The sequence below is a fragment of the Cebus imitator genome, unplaced genomic scaffold, assembly GCF_001604975.1.
Source record: "Cebus imitator isolate Cc_AM_T3 unplaced genomic scaffold, Cebus_imitator-1.0 Scaffold75, whole genome shotgun sequence".
NCBI lineage: Eukaryota > Metazoa > Chordata > Mammalia > Primates > Cebidae > Cebus > Cebus imitator.
In genome coordinates this window covers 2,651,522-2,671,616 of record NW_016107390.1, presented here as the reverse complement: position 1 = coordinate 2,671,616, position 20,095 = coordinate 2,651,522, and the positions used below count along the sequence as shown (strand labels likewise).

Genomic DNA, 20,095 nt, shown 5'->3' with positions numbered 1-20,095 from the left:
ATCCATCCCATCCATCTATCTCATCCATCCATCCCATCCATCTATCTCATCCATCCATCCCATCTATCCATCCATCCTATCCATCCATCCCATCCGTCCATCCATCCATCCCATCTATCCATCCATCTATCCCATCCGTCCATCCCATCTATCCATCCATCCATCCATCCCATCCATCCCATCCATCTATCTCATCCATCCATCCATCCATCCATCCCATCCATCCACCCATCTACCCATCCCATCCATCCATCCCATCCATCTACCCATCCATCTATCCCATCCATCCATCCATCCCATCCATCCATCCATTCATCCCATCCATTCATCCTATCCTACATCCATCCATCCGTCCACCCATCCACCCATCCATCCATACACCCACCCATCCATCTACCCATCCATCCATCCATCCATCCATCCATTCCATCTCTCCCATCCATCCATCCCATCCATCCACCCATCCATCCATCCATCCACCCATCCATCCCATCCATCCTTCCATCCATCCATCCATCTACCCATCCAGCCATCCATCCCCTCCATCCATCCACTCATCCATCCATCCCACCTATCCATCCCATCCATCATCCATCTCATCTATCAATCCATCCCTTCCATCCATCTATCCCATCCATCCATCCCATCCATCCACCCATCCATCCATCCATCCATTCATCCCATCCATCCATCTATCCCATCCATCCATCCCATCCATCTTATCCATCCATCCATCCATCCATCCATCCATCCATCCATCCATCCAGATACACTGCATTTCCAACTCATAAGCTGAATGGACCCTGTGTGAGGAGATCAGAACTGCTGATTTTCTAGTGAGCATTTAGAATTGAGAGAACTTCCTTGTGTGATGGAGACATGAAGGCAGATCCTGGTGAAATTAAAGGGGAGGTGGCAAATTTGCAGCAGTGACGGTGGAGGCTTTAGCAATTCCCTGCTGGTCCCCAGCCTCAGGCAGCACACAGCTGTGAGATGAGGCAAGGGTAGGGGGCAACAACAGCACTGCTTAGAAAAATGGGTCTTGATTCCAAGCCCTCATTGGAGGAACCCCGGAATCCCACACCCCAGCAAGTCCCTCCCTTCCCCGAGCAGGTCCTCAGGTGGCTTCTGTAGTCTCCAGCACGGTCCTTGAAGCTCTTTTCTGGGCTGTGTGCACTTCTCTGCCCACCACGCTCATGGCTGACTGTGGCGGCCATCACTCCCACAGCTGCTCCCAGTCCCCCTGCACCTGCTGCGGCTCACATGGCTTAGGCGAAGACAACCCACAGTGACCTTGTTGCGGCAGTTCCTTACAGAGTTCTTAATATCACAACTTTTTGTTTTTAAATGAAGCACACACTCTCAGTTCATTTTCTTCAATGGCTCTTGTATTCCCGACAGCAATCAGCCAGTGTCTTTTGATGATCTTCCCAGTGCTGGGGTTCCCTCTCCCAAGACGACATGAAGCGACACTCCATGGGGACTCTGGCTGGACATGCTGGGATTCCTGAAGGGGGCACACAGGTTACCTGTCTCGCTGGGGCTTTTGCTTCAGAGGGAAAAGACACTTGGATTACTGTGGCCATATCTTTTTTTTTTTTTTTAATGTATTTCTTAAAAAAATTTAAGTTCTGGGATACATGTGCAGAACGTGCCGGTTTGTTACATAGGTATACGTGTGCCATGGTGGTTTGCTCCACCTATCAACCTGTCATCTGGGTTTTAAGCCCCATATATATTAGGTATTTGTCTTAATGCTCTCCCTCCCCTTGCCCCCCAATCCCCAGCAGGCCCTGGTATGTGATGTTACCCTTCCTGTCTCCATGTGTTCTCATTGTTCAACTCCCACTTATAAGTGAGGACATATGGTGTTTGGTTTTCTGTTCCTGTGTTAGTTTGCTGAGAATGATCCAGCTTCATCCATGTCCCTGCAGAGGACATGAACTTATTCTTTTTTATGGCTGCATAGTATTCCACAGTGTGTTGTGTCCATCTCTTTTCGTTTCTTCTCTTTTTTTTTTTCGTGACGGAGTCTGGCTCTGTTGCCCAGGCTGGAGTGCAGTGGCATGATCTCGGCTCACTGCAACCTCCATCTCCCAAGTTCAAGCAATTCTCTGCTTCAGCCTCCTGAGTAGCTGGGATTATAGGCACTCACCACCACAACCAGCTAATTTTTGTATTTTTAGTAGAGACAGGGTTCCACCACGTTGACCAGGCCAGTCTTAACCTCCTGACCTCGTGATCCACCTGCGTTGGCCTCCCAAAGTGCTGGGATTACAGGTGTGAGCCACCACGCCCGGCCTTGTGTCCATCTCTTTTCTAAATCAAATACATCATCTTCATCCCACTTTTCTTGTTGTTGGAAATGCTACTTCATCTCTCTTGCTCAGCTCATATGCCTGAACATCACCCTGACGCTCTCTGCGCATGAGTTTAGTCTCCCAGCCCAGGCGATTGAGTGCCGACAGCTCTGAAATTGATCCCTAATTTCCATCCCCTCCTTTACCTCTCCCATCACTTCCTAAAAACAGCATTATCAACATACGTTACATATGATAAAACCCACCCTATTCAAGTGCACAGTTCAATATTTTTTGGTAAATTTACTGAGTGGTGCAGCCATTGACATATATCGGTCTCAGAACATTTTCATCATCCCAGTGAAGAAAGCTCATGTCCAGTCAATCCCTGTTCCTGTCCCCAGTTCTAGGTAACCACTAAGCTACTTTCTGTCTCTACAGATTTGCCTTCTGAAAATTTCATGTAGATGAAATCATACAATATGTGATCTCTCATGCCTGGTTCCTTTCACTTGGCATAAGGCTCTTGAGATTCATTTGAATTGTGGCATGTATCAGTATTTCATTCCTTTTTATTGCCCAGTAATACTCCATTGTATGGATATACCACATTTTGTCTATCCACGCATCAGCTGAGGGACGTTTCTCCACTTTTTGGCTCTACGTAAATAATGCCACGATGAACTTTTGTGTGCAAGTCTTTGTGTGAATGTGAATGTATGTTTTCATTTCTCTTGGGATAGATACCTAGGAATGAAGTTGATGGGCAGTATGGTGATTTTATATTTAACTTTTTGAGAAACTGCCAAACTTTTCCAACGCAGCAGCACCTTGCTATGTTCCTACCAGTAACCCACAAGGGCTGCCATTTCTCCACATCCTCAGCAGCGTTGTCCTGCCTGTCTTCTTGACTATAGTCATTCTAGTGGGTATGAAGTGCTGTTCTTGGTTTTTTTAATTTTTTTGAAAGGGAGACTCACTCTTGTTGCCCTGGCTGGAGTGCAATGACGTGATCTCGGCTCACTGCAACCTCTGCATCCCGAGTTCAAGTGATTCTCCTGCCTCAGCCTCCTGAGTAGCTGGGATTACAAGCATGCGCCTCCATGCCTGGCTAATTTTTTTTGTATTTTTAATAGAGACGGGATTTCACCATGTTGGCCAGGATGGTCTTGAGCTCCTGACCTCATGATCTGCCAGCCTTGGCCTCCCAAAGGGCTGGGATTACAGGCGTGAGTCACCGCACTTGGCCTAGTTTTTTAAAATTTCATTTCTCTAATGACTAATGATGTGGAGCCGTGTTTTGTGTGCCCCTTAGCCACACACAGAGCTTCTTTGATGAAATATCTGTCCATGTCTCACCTATTTTTGATTAGGTTATTTTCTAATTATAGAATTGTAAGGCCCTCTCGCCACATCCTTTTTTTTTTGAGACAGGGTCTCACTCTCTTGTCCAGGCTGGAGTACAGTGGTGCAGCATGGGTCACTGCAGCCTCGACCTCCTGGGCTCAAATGATCCTCCCACCTCAGCCTCCCAAGTAGTTGGGACTACAGGCACACGTCACCATACCTGGCTAATTTTTTAGTTTTGTTGAGACAGGGTTTTCACTGTGTTGTCCAGGCTGGTCTCGACCTCCTGGGCTTAAGCAATTCTCCTGCCTGTAATCTGAGTGCTGTTTAAAAAATTTTAAATAAAGATGTTTCCAGCATCCTCCCAAGAGAATGATGTGCTAGCCTAGCTTTCTTATAAATTCATTGCAGCAGTCATCAATCATACAGGTAGTTCTTTTTTTTTTAACTTTTATTTTTGGTTTGTTATACAGGTGAACTTGTGTCACTAGGGTTTGCTGTACAGATTATTTTGTCACCCAGGTACTAAGCCTGGTACCCCGTAGTTATTCTTTCTGATCCTCTCCCTCCTCCAATCCCCCACCCTCCTCTAGGCCCAGTTTTGTTTTATTCGAAGTCCTGGACTCTCGCAACCTTTTACCTTTTCCCGCCCTGCCTGCCACCCACACCTTCCACCTCAGTCCTAAGTGGCGTGTGGTTCCCACCTGGGACCAAGGAAGGGTGTTTTTCCCTGGCACTTTCCCTGGCTTTGCCGTTGAAAGAGAGAGAGAGAGAGACAGACAGACAGACACAGGGTTTCTATCTGTTGCTCAGGGAGCACAGTGCTGCAAACGTAGCTCACCGTAACCTTGAACTCCTGGCCCCTCTCACTGTGTTGGCCAGGCTGGAGTGCAGTGGCACAATCTCGGCTCACTGCAGCCTCCGCCTCTGGGGGTCAAGTGATTCTCCTGCCTCAGCCTCCCAAGTAGCTGGGACTACAGAAGCATGACACCACACCTGGCTAATTTTTGTATTTCTAGTGGAGACAGAGTTTCACCATGTTGGCCAGGCTGGTCTCCACCTCCTGACCTCAAGTGATCCTCCTGCCTTGGCCTTCCAAAGTGCTGGGATTACAGGTGTGAGAGCGCACCCAGCCTGCTTTTTTGTATCCTGGCTTTGGCTAGGCATGCAGCCGTGTGTGTGTGTGTGTGTGTGTGTGTGTGTGTGTGTATCTGGGTGCCTTGTGGGCATACACATCCTTTACCCTCTGGCTCCTTATGATTCCTTTCTGACAAATTGAAACTTGCTTTAGTTTCCTTTTAAAGATTACAGTAACACTAAATTTGTCTTAGAAAACAGAATTAGAGGCTGGTCCTGGTGGCTGATGCCTGTAATCCCAGCACCTTGGTAGGCTGAGGCGGGAGGAGGATCACTGGAGACTAAGTGTTTCAGACTGTCCTGGGCAACATAGCAAGATGCTGTCTGTATTAAACAAAACAATTCGCCAGGCATGGTGGTGTGTGCCTGTACTCCAGCAGTTACAGGTTGCCAGCTGCTTGGGAGGCTGGAGCAGGAGGATCACCTGAGCCCAGGAGTTCAAGGATACAGTGAGCTATGATTGTGCCACTGCACTCCAGCCTGGACAACAGAGTGAGAGCCTGTCTCAAAAAAAAAAAAAAAAAAAAAGTAAAAAGAAAACATAGAACTAGCAACTCCCCCAAAGAATGGTTATGCTTTTAATATTTTGGTGTTAATCTCTTTTTCCTGATACATATATAATTTTGTTTTGGTTTTACTGAATTATTATATTGCATGTACTTTACCTTTTTGCTTGACATGAATATATAATCAATTTCTTTGCATTCCATTGTTCTTTTATGAGCATTTGTAAGGGCTGCAGGGTATTCCACTGTCCGACTAGACTGTAAGTTGTTTATTTATTTAAGAAATGGGGTCTCACTGTGTTGGCCAGACTGGAGTGCAGTGGCGCAGTCATGGCTCACTGCAGCCTCAAACTCCTGGGTTCAAAACCTCCTCCAGCCTCAGCCTGCTGAGTAGCTGGGACCACAGGCGTGTGCCCCTGTGCCTGGCTTAGACTGTGAGTTATTAAACCCATCCCCACTGTGGTGTGTGTCGGCTGTTTTCCCCTCTTCGCTGTTGTAAACAGTGCCACACTGGATGCCGTGATTCCTTTCCAAAGCAGGTTACTTCTGTGTGCGGCAGCACAGCCCCAGGTGTGAGCCTCTGGAGCCCAAGGTCAGTGGGCGGAGCACACTGGTCTGATCCTCGTCACTCTTTTTAATCTTCTTAAAGTCTTTTTAAGTCTTTTTAGTCTTTCTCCCCCAACCTCAAAACAAAATAAAATTAACAACCAAAAAATAATTTATCACTCTGACTACACAAATTTGGTTCATACCCTTTCTCTCTATATACCTTTATCATCTGAACTGTCAATTTCAGACTGAAATCGAGGCTTGGAATTTAGCATGGAAGGAATTTATAAGGATAAGATATTAATGACTGAAATATTTCAGGAGTAGAAACCCTTTATCAGCTTGCAGGATAACGACCCACTTCTTACACCAGAATAATGACCAAGCACACAGATTCACGTTGTCAGCTTGCTGTTGACTCTCTGGTGGCCCCACATGATCATATGGTCCTCAGAACACCAGAAGATCATATGCAAATACTGTCTGCATATTCATCAAGATACCACATGGCCAGTGTCAGCTGCTTTCATTATCCTTCAAGGAGAAACGCAGCCTCCTCCAGCACATGCGCTCCGCTGGCTCCATCGGCATGTTGGTGCCTGAACTGATGTGGAAATTAGTTCAAGAGCAAAATATTAAAGAGAAGTCAAATCTGCTATATTGTGCATTCAGCTTAGCAATTAGAAGTTGCCAGCCTTTTTTTTTTTTTTTTTGAAACAGTCTCGCTGTGTTGCCCAGGCTGGAGTTCAGTGACGCAATCTTGGCTCACTGCAACCTCTGCCTCCTGGGTTCAAGTGATCCTCGCCTCAGCCTCCCAAGTACCTGGGACTAGAGGCATGTGCCACCACACCCAACTTTTTTTTTTTTTTTTTTGGATTTTTTGTAAAGATGAGGCCTTACTATATTGCCTAGGCTGGTCTTGAACTCCTGGGCTCAAGCAGTCCACCTGCCTTGGCCTCCCAAAGTGCTGGGATTACAGGTATGAGCTACTGCACCTGGCTGGTTTTTTTTTTTCTGATTTATACTTTCAGGCTTTCAAAAATACAATGACATAATATATTTTAGCTTTAAAATTTATGAGCTATTCATTGCTGAGGTATAAATAATGGGAAAGCTAAATTGCATTCTCTGAAATATAAGTCCCATGAGGCGTTCGCAAAGAAGTTATGTCCATTTAATAATTTAAGCAACAAGGAATATGGAATAAGAATTTCATTCTTAGCCAGGTAGTGGACTTTAGCTTTCTTTGCACTTTGTACTCATGGATACACCAGAAAGATACGTTTTTCACCAGGGACATCAATGGAATCAATAAACTGATGTTCATAGACGCTCTTGGCAGCTGGGTACGGTGGCTCATGCCTGTAATCCCAGCACTTTGGAATGCCAAGGAGGGCTGATCACTTGAGGTCAGGAGTTCAAGACCAGCCTGGACAACATGGTGAAACCCCGTCTCTACTAAAAATTAAAAAAATTAGCCAGGCGTGGTGGTGTGTGCCTTTAGTCCCAGCTACTCAGGAGACTGAGGCACAAGAATTGCTTGAACATGGGAAGTGGAGGTTGCAGTGAGCTGAGATCTTGCCACTGCACTCCAGCCTGGCAGCAGAGTGAGACTTCATCTCAAGAAAAAAAAGAAAGAAAGAAAGAAAGAAAAGCTCTTGGCTTTTATAAACCAGTATACAATTCTTTCATTATTAAAATGAGTGTCTTTTTTGAAGTAATACTGTTAACATCCTCAAATGTGAAGAAGAAATACATGTATATTTATAATCTATATCATTTATCTATGAGTAAAGGTTTCAGTGGCAAACATTGAAAGTCCTCAGTCTAATAGAAAATAAAAGGGTAACTACAGGCTAACTCCCAGAAAGAAAACCTTTGAAACTACAAAAATTCCAAAAGCCCAAGGTAGATTTGAAAAAGCCATCATTAAAACTAGAATGAGGGAGCAGCTTATGTACAACATTGAATTTCAGAGAAAACCCATAAACTGGACAACAACGACAGACCTATTTAGGGGCCCTGAAGAATGACCAGAAGCATGGGATACCGGGGCCTGAAGATCTAATTCTTAAAATTCGGGTTGTACAGCCCTTCTTCCAGTCTGCTGAGCACCGTGGCTAGCTCACAAGAAGAAGGCCAGTCGTGCGGGTTTGGGGCATTCCATGGTGAAGTTCAGGGCTGTCAGAGTAGCTGGAGAGGCGGAAGAAGAATCCAGGGAAGGAGAGAGCCATTGAGGCAGCCCTGAAATTCACCAAAATTCCCCTCAAATCCAGCTGATAAATTTGAACTCGGAACATACAGAAAGCAGCAGCTGCATGGTGAAAGAGTTGAGCAGAGATTTCAACTGTGGTCAAGTGCGTGGGAGCAGAACGTGGCGTCTGAGGGACTGGCAGAGCAGCTGGGCTTTCCATCGAAATGCTAAAGGCCCATGCCTCCTGGGTGAAGAACAATCCCAGGACAAAGGGATTCTTCTTAGACCTAAGAAAATGAGTTAGAACCACTCAAAGCAAGCATAAAACCAAGCCTCCTCAAATTCAAGGTGACCCATCAGTAACTTAACTGCCTGCTAGAACAAAAATCAATACTCCTCAAGGAAGAGAATAGAATCTAGCATCTCTATGATGTAGCATCTACAATATTCAATATACAGTTAAAATTTATTGAATATGAAAAGAAACAGGAAAATGTAATTCAGAGTCAGCAGCAACATCAGTTAATAGAAAGTGGCCCTCAAATGAGTCAGAAGTTGTAACTCAGACAAGAACTTTAAATAAGGTGCTATAACTACGTTCAAGGATTTAAAGGGCGAAGAAAAAGAGAAGTGGGAATGTGCACACAGGTACACACACACAACATTTGGATCAACTGCATCAGCTGAACAGCAGGTTGGAGGCAGCTGAAGCAAAGGCTAGTGAGCTTAATAAAGGAACAGTAGAAATTATTCAGTCTGTAAAGAGGGAAAAATGGAAGTAACGAACATAGTTTCAATGACCTGAAGGCAATATCAAGCACTGTAATAACAAACATGTAATTGGTGTCCCAGACGAGAGGAAAAAGAGAGAACAGGGCAGAAAAAATATATTTGAATGAGTAGTGGCTGAAAATCTCCCAAATTTGTTAAAAAAAATTACAGATCAATTTATAGGTCGTAGAAATTCACCAAACCCTAAGCAGGATAAATATAAAAAGTAACACATCTAGGAATATTATAGTCAAATTACTATAAACTTGGCTCTAAAGGAAAAAATTAGAGTCCCAGAAATGAAAAAACTGGGTAGATATCAAAGACTTCAAATTTTCCAGTTTCACTGAAAGACAGCAGATTGTTTAAAGTAAAATTGATAAGATTGTATTGTGGGTGTTAGAATGCATGTAGGTGTAACATATATCCAATTAGTGGCACAAAAGAGGAAGGTAAGATGGAGTGGCTCCAAGTCCACATTTTAGGCGAAGGGGCACAATGGTAAGTCCAAGTAGCGTATGAAATGTTAACGATTCATATTATAGGCCGGATATGGGTTTCATGCCATAATCCCAAAACTTTGGAAGGTAGAAAAGGGAAGATGGATTGAGCTCAGGAGTTTGAGATCAGCCTGGGCATCATAGGGCGATCTCGTTTCTACTTAAAAAAGTTGCGGGGGAGGGGGGGCGGTCAGGAGGCGCTGGGCACGGTGGCTCACGCCTGTAATCTTTGGGAGGCCGAGGCGGGTGGATCACGAGGTCAAGAGATCGAGACCATCCTGGCCAACATGGTGAAACCTCGCCTCTACTAAAAATACAAAAATTAGCTGGGCGTGGTGGAATGCATCTGTAATCCCAGCTACTCGGGAGGCTGAGGCAGGAGAATTGCTTGAACTCAGGAGGCAAAGGTTGCAGTGAGCTGAGATCATGCCAATGCACTACAGCCTGGTGACAGAGCAAGACTCTGTCTCAAAACAAAAAACAAACAAACAACAACAACAAAAAGAAAAAGTAGCCAGGTGTGGTGGTATGCACCTGTAGTCCCAGCTACTAGGGAGGCTGAGGAGAGAGGATTATTTGAGCCCAGGAGATGGAGGCTGCCCTGAGCTATAATAGCGCCACTACACTCCAGCCCAAGCAACAGACAAAAAAACAAGAAACCTGCATTATAATCACCAGACATAAAAAGTCAACAAAGCAGTGGAATTGAAATACTGAAGTTATTAACAAAAACAAAGGCATGAGAGACAGAAGGACGACGTAGAATAGACAGAAAACAGACCTATGCTAGCAACAACCTGAAACTCAAAAACCTGTGTTAAGCGAAAAAGGCCAAACCCAAAAGAGTACATGCCGGACGGATTCTATGAATTAAACCCTCAAGAACAGTCAACACTAATCCATGGTGATAGAAATCAGAACAGTAGTTTCTTACAAGAGGTGGGGATTGCCTGGGAAAAGGCATACAACTTTCAGGAGGGACAGGGATGTATATATATTTATTGAGGTGATGGCCAACGCAGAGTGCCCATTTATCAAAATTCACAGAACTGTACAAATAAAATGTGTGCATTTCATTTTCGGCACATGCATTTTACACAAACACCAATGTTTGAAAGCGGATTAAAAACTCCTGAAGAGCCTCCGGTTATAAACTTTGATCAACAGAGGGCGCTCGGAGCCCATGAAACACGCTTTGGGCCCGCAGCTCCTTAGAGATGCAAATCTGACCAGCTCGCGGCTGCTGGTCTCCAAGGTGGATCGCGCGGCTCCCCTATACTCCCCCTCGACACCCCACCTTCCCCACCCGCGGCCCCGCCGGCTGGTCCGTGTCACCTGGCCACACGCTGCGCGTGGCCAATGGCGAAGACGTGTCCGAGGCACCTCGGCGGAATGCAGATGCGGGTGGGGCCGGCGCGCGCTGCCTGGAGGCGTTACCTGCCCCCTAAGGTCCCCTACGGAACGATCGCTTTTACACTGGAAGTGGAAACGTCATGGAAACTTCCACTCTGTTCTCGACATCTTCATTTTGACCTTTTTACCTCGCTTTGGTGGCCGTGGAATATTCCCACGCAAAAGCTGGCTCGGGGGAGGAGGGGGCAGAGCCTGGGAGGCACCGAAGAAATTTTCCCCGAGGAAGGCCGAGTGGGGGCGTTGCCCCAGGCTCCCAGAACCCCGAACCTTTGTCTTCCTGCCCCCTCCGGCCTCGTCCCAGCTCCGGAAGAAGCCAGCGACCAGAAATCCCTAAGCGTCCCTGGCGCCCTCGCCCACCCCCCGGCTGGGTCTCCCCGCGGGCGCGCAGATGCCATTACACCCCACGTGATCCCCGCGCCGGGCCGGTCCTTCCAGAGGCGTCTCGCGGGGTGTTAATTAAAGGTCACAACAAAACAGACCTGCTGGCTCACCAGAAGAAATGTCCTCCCGGGAAATGAAAAATGACACCCAGAGCAGCCACGTGTGGAGCCTGGCAAACGCCGGCTTCCTGCGCTCCGGGGCGCTGCGCTGGGGGGATTGTGGGGGGCGATCGGAGAGGGAGCGAGGACGGGGTGCTCCGGAGACCCCGCGAGGCCCAGGCGCAGGAAGAAACGGGCGGCGGGGGCGAGGGGACCGATCCCCCGCCAGGAGAGGCCAAGGCCAGCCCGCGCCACACCCCCTCTCCAGGCCGGAGTCGTCCGCTTGCAGCGCGGCGAACCCCTGTTTCCCTTGCCCAGCCCCGGCCCGCTGGGTCCCCAGGCTCACCTGTCCCGACCCCGGGCGGCTTAGTCCACACAGACCCGGGCTCGGGCGGGAGGGGGGCGGAGGCCCCTAGTGCTCCGGCTGCGTCGGGGAGGGTGGCCCCCGGCCCCCCGGGGGTTGGCAGGACAATTCCAGAAAAGGTTTGCAGGGCAAGTCTCCGAGAACAAAGGGCGGGGGGAGGACCCGGCGTGTTTGTGGACTTGTTTGTGACTCAATCCCTTTCACACGGCGTTTCAAAGGCAGACCTGCAAGCCTTGTCAGGAAGAGAAAGAACCTGCGGGCGGGGGAGGCTCGGGCGCCGCGTTTCCGTCCCGCCGCGCTCGCTCGCGCTGCCCCTGAGCTCCAGGCTCGCGCAGCGGCGTTTCATTAAGAGACCCGGGCCCGGGCCGCGCGCCTGGAACTTCCCCGCCGGGAGCGGGACTGACGCTCCCCCGCGCCCCGCCCCAGCCCGGCTCCCGGCCTCGCAATGTCAGGCAGGAGCGCCGCAGCCTAAAATGGATCCCGGCCGGCGCGGCGAGGGCGGCAGGCAGGCGGCGGGCTCCGGGTCCCCGAGGCTCCGCGCTGCGCCCAGGCGCACACGGGCGCCCTGACCGCCGGCCGCTCCCGGGCCACGCGGAGCCGCCCCTCTCCCTGCCCTCGCGCAACTGTCAGGCGAAACGGGCCGGCGGATATTGGCTCGGCGACACGCTGAGGCTCCTCCCCGAGTCTGGATCTTTATATTTTGGGAGAATTTCTTTGAACTCAGTTAGCAAGCTCGGGGAAGGAGGCAATTTCCCGCAGCCGGCTCGGCTCGGCTCGGAGGGCTCGCCCACCCTCCTGCAGCTGCCGCGTGCCCTGATTGTGTCCCTCTCCTCCCTCGTGGGGGGAACGGACCGACTTGGCTGCAGAAAATGCCAATTATATGGATGTGACCGTGAAAAGGGAACGTGCGACTGCAAGAGGCAGAAGGGGACGAGGAAAAGCATTATTTGAAGAGAAGAATAAACCAGCCACCCCGACCCTTTCTGCAAATTGGTGCTATTCCTTGTGGGGTCCATTTGCTTTCATTTCCTCCCACCCCACCCCTTAAGAAACCCCGACTTGAGGGCTAAGAGCCAGCCCCCTGCAGCCGGGGGGCGCTTCTGGGCTGGAAGACCTTCTGGATGTAGCGTTGGTGGAACCTTTAGCTGCTCTCCTCTGCAAAAGCCACCATGAATTCGGTCGCTGGGAATAAAGAGAGGCTTGCCGTCTCCACCAGGGGCAAGAAATACGGGGTAAGTCGTGACGGTACGACGCGGAGACGCGTGACTAGACCTATCTCCATGGGGGTCCCCCTTTTCCCGGGATCGTGCACCCCGGCAGGGCGGCGCGGCCCCGAGCTCTCTCCCGCTGCAGAGGCGCCCCCGCGGCCCGCGGGGCTGTGCGTGCACGGAGGCGGGTCTGCCGCGGGGGCGTCCGCACACTCGCCTCGCCCTCGGAATGTTTCCAGCCCTCTCGTTCCGTCCTTTCCCCGCACCCGCAACTTTTGCAGCATTCCTGCACTTTTAGGCAGAGTTAAGCGGAAGGGGAGGATTCCCCGTGAACGCTCGGCGGGACCTCGGATCGTTTAGCTGGAGCCGGGGGAGCCCCACATTTACCTGCAGGATCCGCAGGGTGGTACCCCGCATGAATAAAAATTCTGAAATTACGGCCCCCGCTCCACCGCCCGCCCCCCATAGGGTCTTCCAGGATTTCGTACCTGGGATTTTGCTGGGATGGATGACGGCTTCAAAAGCGTGGGGTGCTGACCCTATGGGGCCCCCTGGCAGAAGCCGTGGAAACCCCCCGATCAAGTCCTCTTCCTGACCCCAGAAGGAGGCCACCGGCGCCCGGGAACCGGCGCAGGGGTCGCCCGGGCGGTGGGGACTCACTTGGGGACAATTAACGAGACAGAGGGAGGACGATCTGGCCGCAGGGCTTGGCGAGGTCCCCAAGCGGCTCCCGTGGGCGGTTGGAGCGGGGACTCGGTGGCGCTACCCAGCTGGCGTGAGGGCGCCCCAGCCCGCGGGGCCCGGCCCCTGGGCGCTGGAACCCGCCGCCTCGCGGCGCCTGACCCCGGCGCGTGCTCCCCGCAGGTGAATGAAGTCGGCTCGCCCACCAAGCCCGCAGCGCCCTTCTCCCCCGAGAGCTGGTACCGGAAAGCCTACGAGGAGTCGCGCGCCGGGAGCCGGCCCACTCCCGAGGGCGCGGGCTCCGCGCTGGGCTCATCGGGGACCCCGTCCCCCGGCTCGGGCACCTCGTCCCCGAGCTCCTTCACCGGTTCCCCGGGCCCCGCCTCCCCGGGCATCGGCACGAGTTCTCCGGGCTCCCTGGGCGGATCGCCGGGCTTCGGCACGGGCTCCCCGGGCTCAGGCAGCGGCGGCGGCTCCTCCCCCGGCTCGGACCGCGGCGTCTGGTGCGAGAACTGCAACGCCCGCCTGGTGGAGCTCAAGAGGCAGGCCCTGAAGCTGCTCCTCCCGGGGCCCTTCCCCGGCAAGGTGAGCGCAGCGCGCGGCGCGCAGGGTGGGCGGCCCCGGGGCTGGGGAGGCGCCGGGAGGGCCGGGCCGCGGCCGACAGCAGCTGCTCAGCCCAACGCGACCCTGCGCCTCGGCTCCACGCGAGGACCCCCGGCGGCGCAGGGGGCTGCTCCTCACCCTAGGGCGCTCCGGCTCGCGGGGCGACCCCCGCACCTTCCTTCCCCAGCCAGGCCGCCCTAGGGCCGGAGGGCCGAGTCCCGAGAGCGCGAAAGAGCGCCCGTGGCCACAGGCATCACGGCCCACGCGGGGAGGCCCCCGGGTGGTCTCTCCTGCTGCCCCTCCCAGCTCTCCCTCGCGACTGCAGACTGCGCTTTCGATTGTCCTCCCCACCCCCACCTGTGATCCTTGACAAAAACGTCAGTGGGAGCTGGAAAAGCAAGCTGATGCTTGGAGCTGGCGTTTCCCACTGTCTGTTGAGGTCCATCCTTTCCAGGATTGCAGAAACAGAAACATACTGGAAAGCCAGCATTCTCCCCTGCAGTGCCTGTGCGCGCTGGGGAAGATCCGGAGGTGGGTCGCGCCTCGGAGCGGTGCTCCCTTCCTGGCCTGCTCCTCGCCGAGCACCGTGGCTGCTCCATAGCAACCCCGCGCGGTGTGTGCCTGGCCGAGCCCCCAGAGGGTAACACAATGCAATTCTATTTGCACTGTCGGCCCGTACTATCAAATGGTAATATTTACTCTTCCACTTCAAAGAGTTTTTATCAGTGGTTAGAGAGCAATATCGAGGATTGCCATAGAGGTTTCCGACACCGTTGGCTCAGTGGCCGTTTCTGGTTTCTATTTCCGTGACTTTAGAAATAAAATCTTGTGATTTCGAATAGTGGCGTTCAGAAAGAACTGCGTCTGCTGGCCTCCAGCGCGTACGCACATACACACGCCGATGCTTTCATAGGCAAGGATTAAACAAATGCCCACAGACGTGGTGAAATTTAAAATGGGGAAAACTACTACTAGGAGAATTGGTTTTATGAATGCACAGCTTATCTGGAGGAGAATGAGCTCGTGGGTGGTTGTCCGTGTACTGTTTTTGTAGTTTGATAAATCTGCCATGACATCCCAAGGATAAATCTCAGGGAATCAAAAAGCTTATTTTGCTGTTGCGTGCTAGACCTTCCGATTTGACACCATTTCTTCACTCACAGATTTATTTGCTCTTGTGATCCTTCATCAATATTCATTGATTTTTCTCCCCCATCCGAGGCACTGTGTAAGGCACAGCAATAAAAATACCAGGTCCATGCCTGCAGTCCTTGTCCACGTGGAGCTGATGCTCTAGCGGAGGAGGCAGAGATGGACCACAGCGTGCACAGTTCACAACGTATTCACATGTGTGGAGGGGACGTAGGGTGCTGTGAGGCTGTTGAACTGGAAGGGAGCATCTGATAAAGCTAGAAGGGCCTTGGCTCTTAAAGAGCTAACAGCTGATATTTGGCAGTCCTAATACGTTGCAGCCTTCCACATTATTTTAGAGCTTTATGAAGGACTCATTCTTATAATAGGATTTTTGTGGCACTGAGTGTTCCTAGATGCAAAGGTAAATCAAAATACGCTGTTCTCAGTAAGAAAAAGAGGAGGGGAAGGAAAATCCGTAGGAAGAAGACACAAATGTGGAAGCTCATATGCATCCATCGCGTTTTATGGAGCCTTGTGCTCAACTGGGATTATGTTTTTGTAGAAACAGCCTGGAACATTCACTCAGTGTTGTGGGAGGAAGCTCAATATATTTGCCTGTTTTGTGTATGTGATGAGGTAAAACTCTTGTTGGTAAACTGCTTGTATTGTCAGAGCGAGGTGACAGCTCTGGAAGAAACACTGGACTTGCTGAACTCCCATGCTCTACAGTGACGTAGACATCTAGAGAAGAGCTGGTAGTCATGCGGCAGTCACGGGATCACTGTAAGTGCATACGTGAATGCCACACAGTACCACAGATGCCTGAGTTTTGTGTGCGAAGCAGCACAGTAAAGCATGGCATTTGGTGCAAGAGCACATACAGGCTCAGCCAGGAAGAAGGATGCTTTGACTCAGCTCCTTGTTGGTAATGAGGTTGGGGGCCTCAATTTTAATTACAAAATTTTTGCAAGTCTTTGTGAATAGGAGTGTGTGTGTGTGTGTGTGTGTGTGTGTGTGTGTGTTTAGGGCATTTGTACCTTGCAATTAGGTACAATTTCCATCATACCTTTAGTGTTTGCAGCATTGTAGCCAAACAGTTGCCATGTTCGCTGGTGCACCACCTGTGGAGGCCATCTAATGTGGACAAGGCTTTTCTTCTTCCGGGGCAAAATTAATGAACAAAACTGTGGACCACTATAGCCCTCAGGCACAGAAGGAGTTAAGTTTCATTAGAACAAGAGACTCCAACATGCAGTTCGCTCTGAAGAGAGTCTGGAAGATCAAGACGTGTTTTTGAAGGGTAATTAACAAAAATCATCTTTGTAATTTGCTTAAGATGCTTACCTGCATTTGGGAAATATTTTCTTAAATAGAGTGTTAAATTCTACTAGGTGGTATTAAATGTCTCCTAGGTAGGTATTTAAAAGTCAAAAGCAGAATAGCACATCCAGGAACCTTATTATTTTAGGATGGGTTTGGTTTTAGTTCTTCCTTTACCGCTGATTTATTTTGTAACATTCCTACTTTTTAACTTTCCTATTAATATGCCAAGGAAAAAATGATTCAGACTGTTCAAATGTCATTAAAATGATCTAAGGTAAGGTTTGAAAAGTGCTTTCTTTCTTTAGAGAAAGATGTGAGGGTTGATGGTTATTAATTAGCTAAGATTCTGTTAGATTTATGTTTCACAGAATTTAAGAGATAGATTTCTTTACTTTCCCTTCCCTTCTTTGCTTCCTTCTTTTCTGATGGGATTTCACTCTTGTTGTCCAGGCTGGAGTGCAATGGTGTGATCTTATCTCACCGAAACCTCCTCCTCCCAGGTTCAAGTGATTCTCCTGCCTCAGCCTCCCAAGTAGCTGGGATTACAGGCATGCACCACCACACCTGGCTAACGGTATTTTTCGTAGAGACAGGGTTTCTCCATGTTGGTCAGGCTGGTCTCAAACTCCCGACTTCAGGTGGTTCCCCTACCTCGGCCTCGCAAAGTGCTGGGATCACAGCCATGAGCCACTGTGCCCGGCCCGTTTTTCTTTCAAGGTATTACCCCTGTCAGTTTGTAATTTCATCTGTATGTTTTCTAAATATGCTGCCATATGAGTTCTCACACTGCCTGTTGGTGGGCAGCAAGCCCTGTTGAATGCCCCCCATTTTGTCTTTGGAACAGTGGGTTAAGGAGGGGAGGTGAAGGACTGGAGAGCCCATGCAGCTGTATCTGATTGGTCCCAGGAGCTGGTGACTGGCTCTGATGGCCCAAGAAGAATCAGCCTATTCTGAGCACTCCCCCAGAGGGTAGGGCTTCATGGTGGAAGATGACGTGATTTGGATATAACTGAGTAGGTGGTGATCGTGTTGGCTGAGGTAAGAAGTAGGAGGAGACATGGAATTGGAAGGAGCTCAGAGAGAAGGATGATAATGAGTTTGGTTTTCCATGCGTTGAGTCTGAGCTTTCTGGAAAGAGATGGAGCCTGGAGGCAGATTTAATAATAAAACAGTTTGTTGTTGGCTATTTCAAGACTGGCGTGTGGAAGTGACAGCCGTGAGCTCCCATAGCTCTGTTGCTGGTACGCTGGGGTTCATCCTTTCCAATAGCAGTTTACCTGGTGAGTAGAGGTTTGTGCTTGGTGGCGGATTGTAAAACACTCAGGTTGACTTTTATTACCTCGATTGGTACGAAAAGTACTTACTGGGTTTGTATCATCTCTCTTTTGGTACTGGTGAGTGGAAGTGGACAGATAAAAGAGCGTGGATGTGTAAAGTGTTGGGATTTCACGTGAGAATGGCCCTTTTACCCACTGTAGTTTTCCAGTGTGTGAATACAAAACCATTTCATGTCCCATGGCAAGAATGTCCTTCCTGTTTCATAGACAGTCGAGGTACTGAGCCAGAAATAGGGGCCAAGGAACGAATCGCTGGATTTGGGGCTAGCCTAGATCATTCTGATATCCGTGACAGAACTTTTGAATGTACTGGGCAGGCCCCACGAAACATCAGTCTGCCAGAATTCCCCGGAGTAAGCGGGAAAGCTCCGGGTTGGCGAAAGGTTATCAGACATCTGTTCATTTCCATATCAATAAAAGAAAATCTTCTTTTATGTAGAAAAAAATAAGTGCAGAACTATATTCCTGTCTGATTGTTTCTCAGTCAGATATTCTGAGTCCATTTATGCCCCAGAAATATCAGGAAGATTAGCCAGACATACTGAGAAGCGTGGCCAGGAATCACAGAGATGAAGAAAAGGAAGCGTCACAGGGGTTAAAAACGCTGAACGTGGACTCGAAATAGCCGGATACCGAGTGAGTCTAGACTTGCGGAGATATAGATATCCCACACGCGCGTTTCTGTGTTCTGCCGGCTCCAAAAGAAGGGTATGAAAAAATAACTAGACTCAAAACGTCCCCCAAAAGCCATCATAAAACATTTTATAGAGAGGATAAAACAGACATTGCATTTCTAGTACTTATTAATTATAAGGGACTGCTAGCTGAAATCTCCTTTCTTCTACGAACATGTGGCTATTTTCAAAAAGCTTCATTGGAGTCTTTCTCGTGTAAGAATTGTTTTAGATAAAGGAGCAGTTAATAGATAATAGCACTCATGAAAAAGGCCTGCAGCATTTATCATTAAAAAATTTCTAAAACATTTTGGGAGTTTATAAAAACATTCCCAGTAGAGACATGTGAGCAGTAATCTCTTTTTAAGGCTTAGCAAGCTGTGGAATAATGGCAGTTCATTCTACCAGACTATTAATTGTGAAGCAACATGGTCAGTTTTTATAGTGACTTAATTCACTTTGCAAAAATCCCTGGCCTGTAATAATTCCTTCCACACCCATTGCAGATAGGATTATTACATTAGAAATGTGATTTTTAAATGGCTGAGGCTTGTAGTTTGTCAGCATTTGGAAGGATTAAGTCACTTAAAATTTAGGCAATATGAGTTGTGCTTTGGCATTGGACCACAGATTGTACCAGTCCTGGGCTAACACTAGTGCTCACAGCGATAACAATAATGGGGATAATGAATGGCTAACAACTGTTGTCCTGCACACCAGGAACTGTACGGAAACACACACACTATCTCATAATAAAATGAAGATGAATGTGATTTTTTTTTTTTTTTTTTTTTTTTGAGACAGAGTTTCGCTCTTGTTACCCAGGCTGGAGTGCGCGATCTCAGCTCACCGCAACCTTCTCCTCCTGGGTTCAGGCAATTCTCCTGCCTCAGCCTCCTGAGTAGCTGGGATTACAGGCACGCACCACCATGCCCAGCTAATTTTTTGTATTTTTAGTAGAGACGGGGTTTCACCATGTTGACCAGGATGGTCTCGATCTCTTGACCTCGTGATCCACCCCCCTCGGCCTCCCAAAGTGCTGGGATTACAGGCATGAGCCACCGCGCCCGGCCGTGATTTTTTTTTTTAACCTTGGAATTCCAAGTGCTTGATGTGGTTAAGATCACAGAAGGAAGCATGAAGAAAAAAATATGCAAGGAACGGAGGAATCCAATCACACTTTCCCCTAAAAGTTGCTGAGGGTCACTATGAGTAGAACTGACTGAGTGAGAGGCACTGGCTGGAGATGGTTATTATATTTCCTGGGCTCGCAGAAGGGGATTTTACTTTTGGTGGGTGAGGAGGCTGGAGGAAGTATGTGAGCCTGTGAGGTTCTGAGTTGAGTAATTTTCTTGGCTGGAACGCAAGGGGTCGGGGAAGGAACCTCCTTATATTTACATACACTCAGTGCAGACACTGCTGTCATCCCTTCCTGAACGGAAAACCCTGCCCGAGGACCCCGTCCAGGGCCCCGTCCTGACCTTCGGTGACCATCACGCTCAGCTAAGTTTTGCATTTTTTTTAGTAGAGACAGGGTTTCACCATCTTGGCCAGGGTCATCTTGATCTCTTGACC

At 49.3% G+C, this 20,095-nt stretch overlaps 1 protein-coding gene across 1 annotated transcript in view; it reads left to right on the top strand.

Annotated features, from left to right (window-relative positions):
* The first annotated feature begins 12,275 nt into the window (after window positions 1-12,275).
* KIF26B (kinesin family member 26B) overlaps window positions 12,276-20,095 on the top strand; it is a 555,192-nt gene continuing 547,372 nt past the window's right edge. The window contains exons 1-2 of the mRNA XM_017532087.2: window positions 12,276-12,792; window positions 13,633-14,034. Of these exons, the coding sequence (XP_017387576.1) occupies window positions 12,730-12,792; window positions 13,633-14,034 (465 nt within the window). The 5' untranslated portion in view covers window positions 12,276-12,729. The remainder of the gene's footprint in view (window positions 12,793-13,632; window positions 14,035-20,095) is intronic.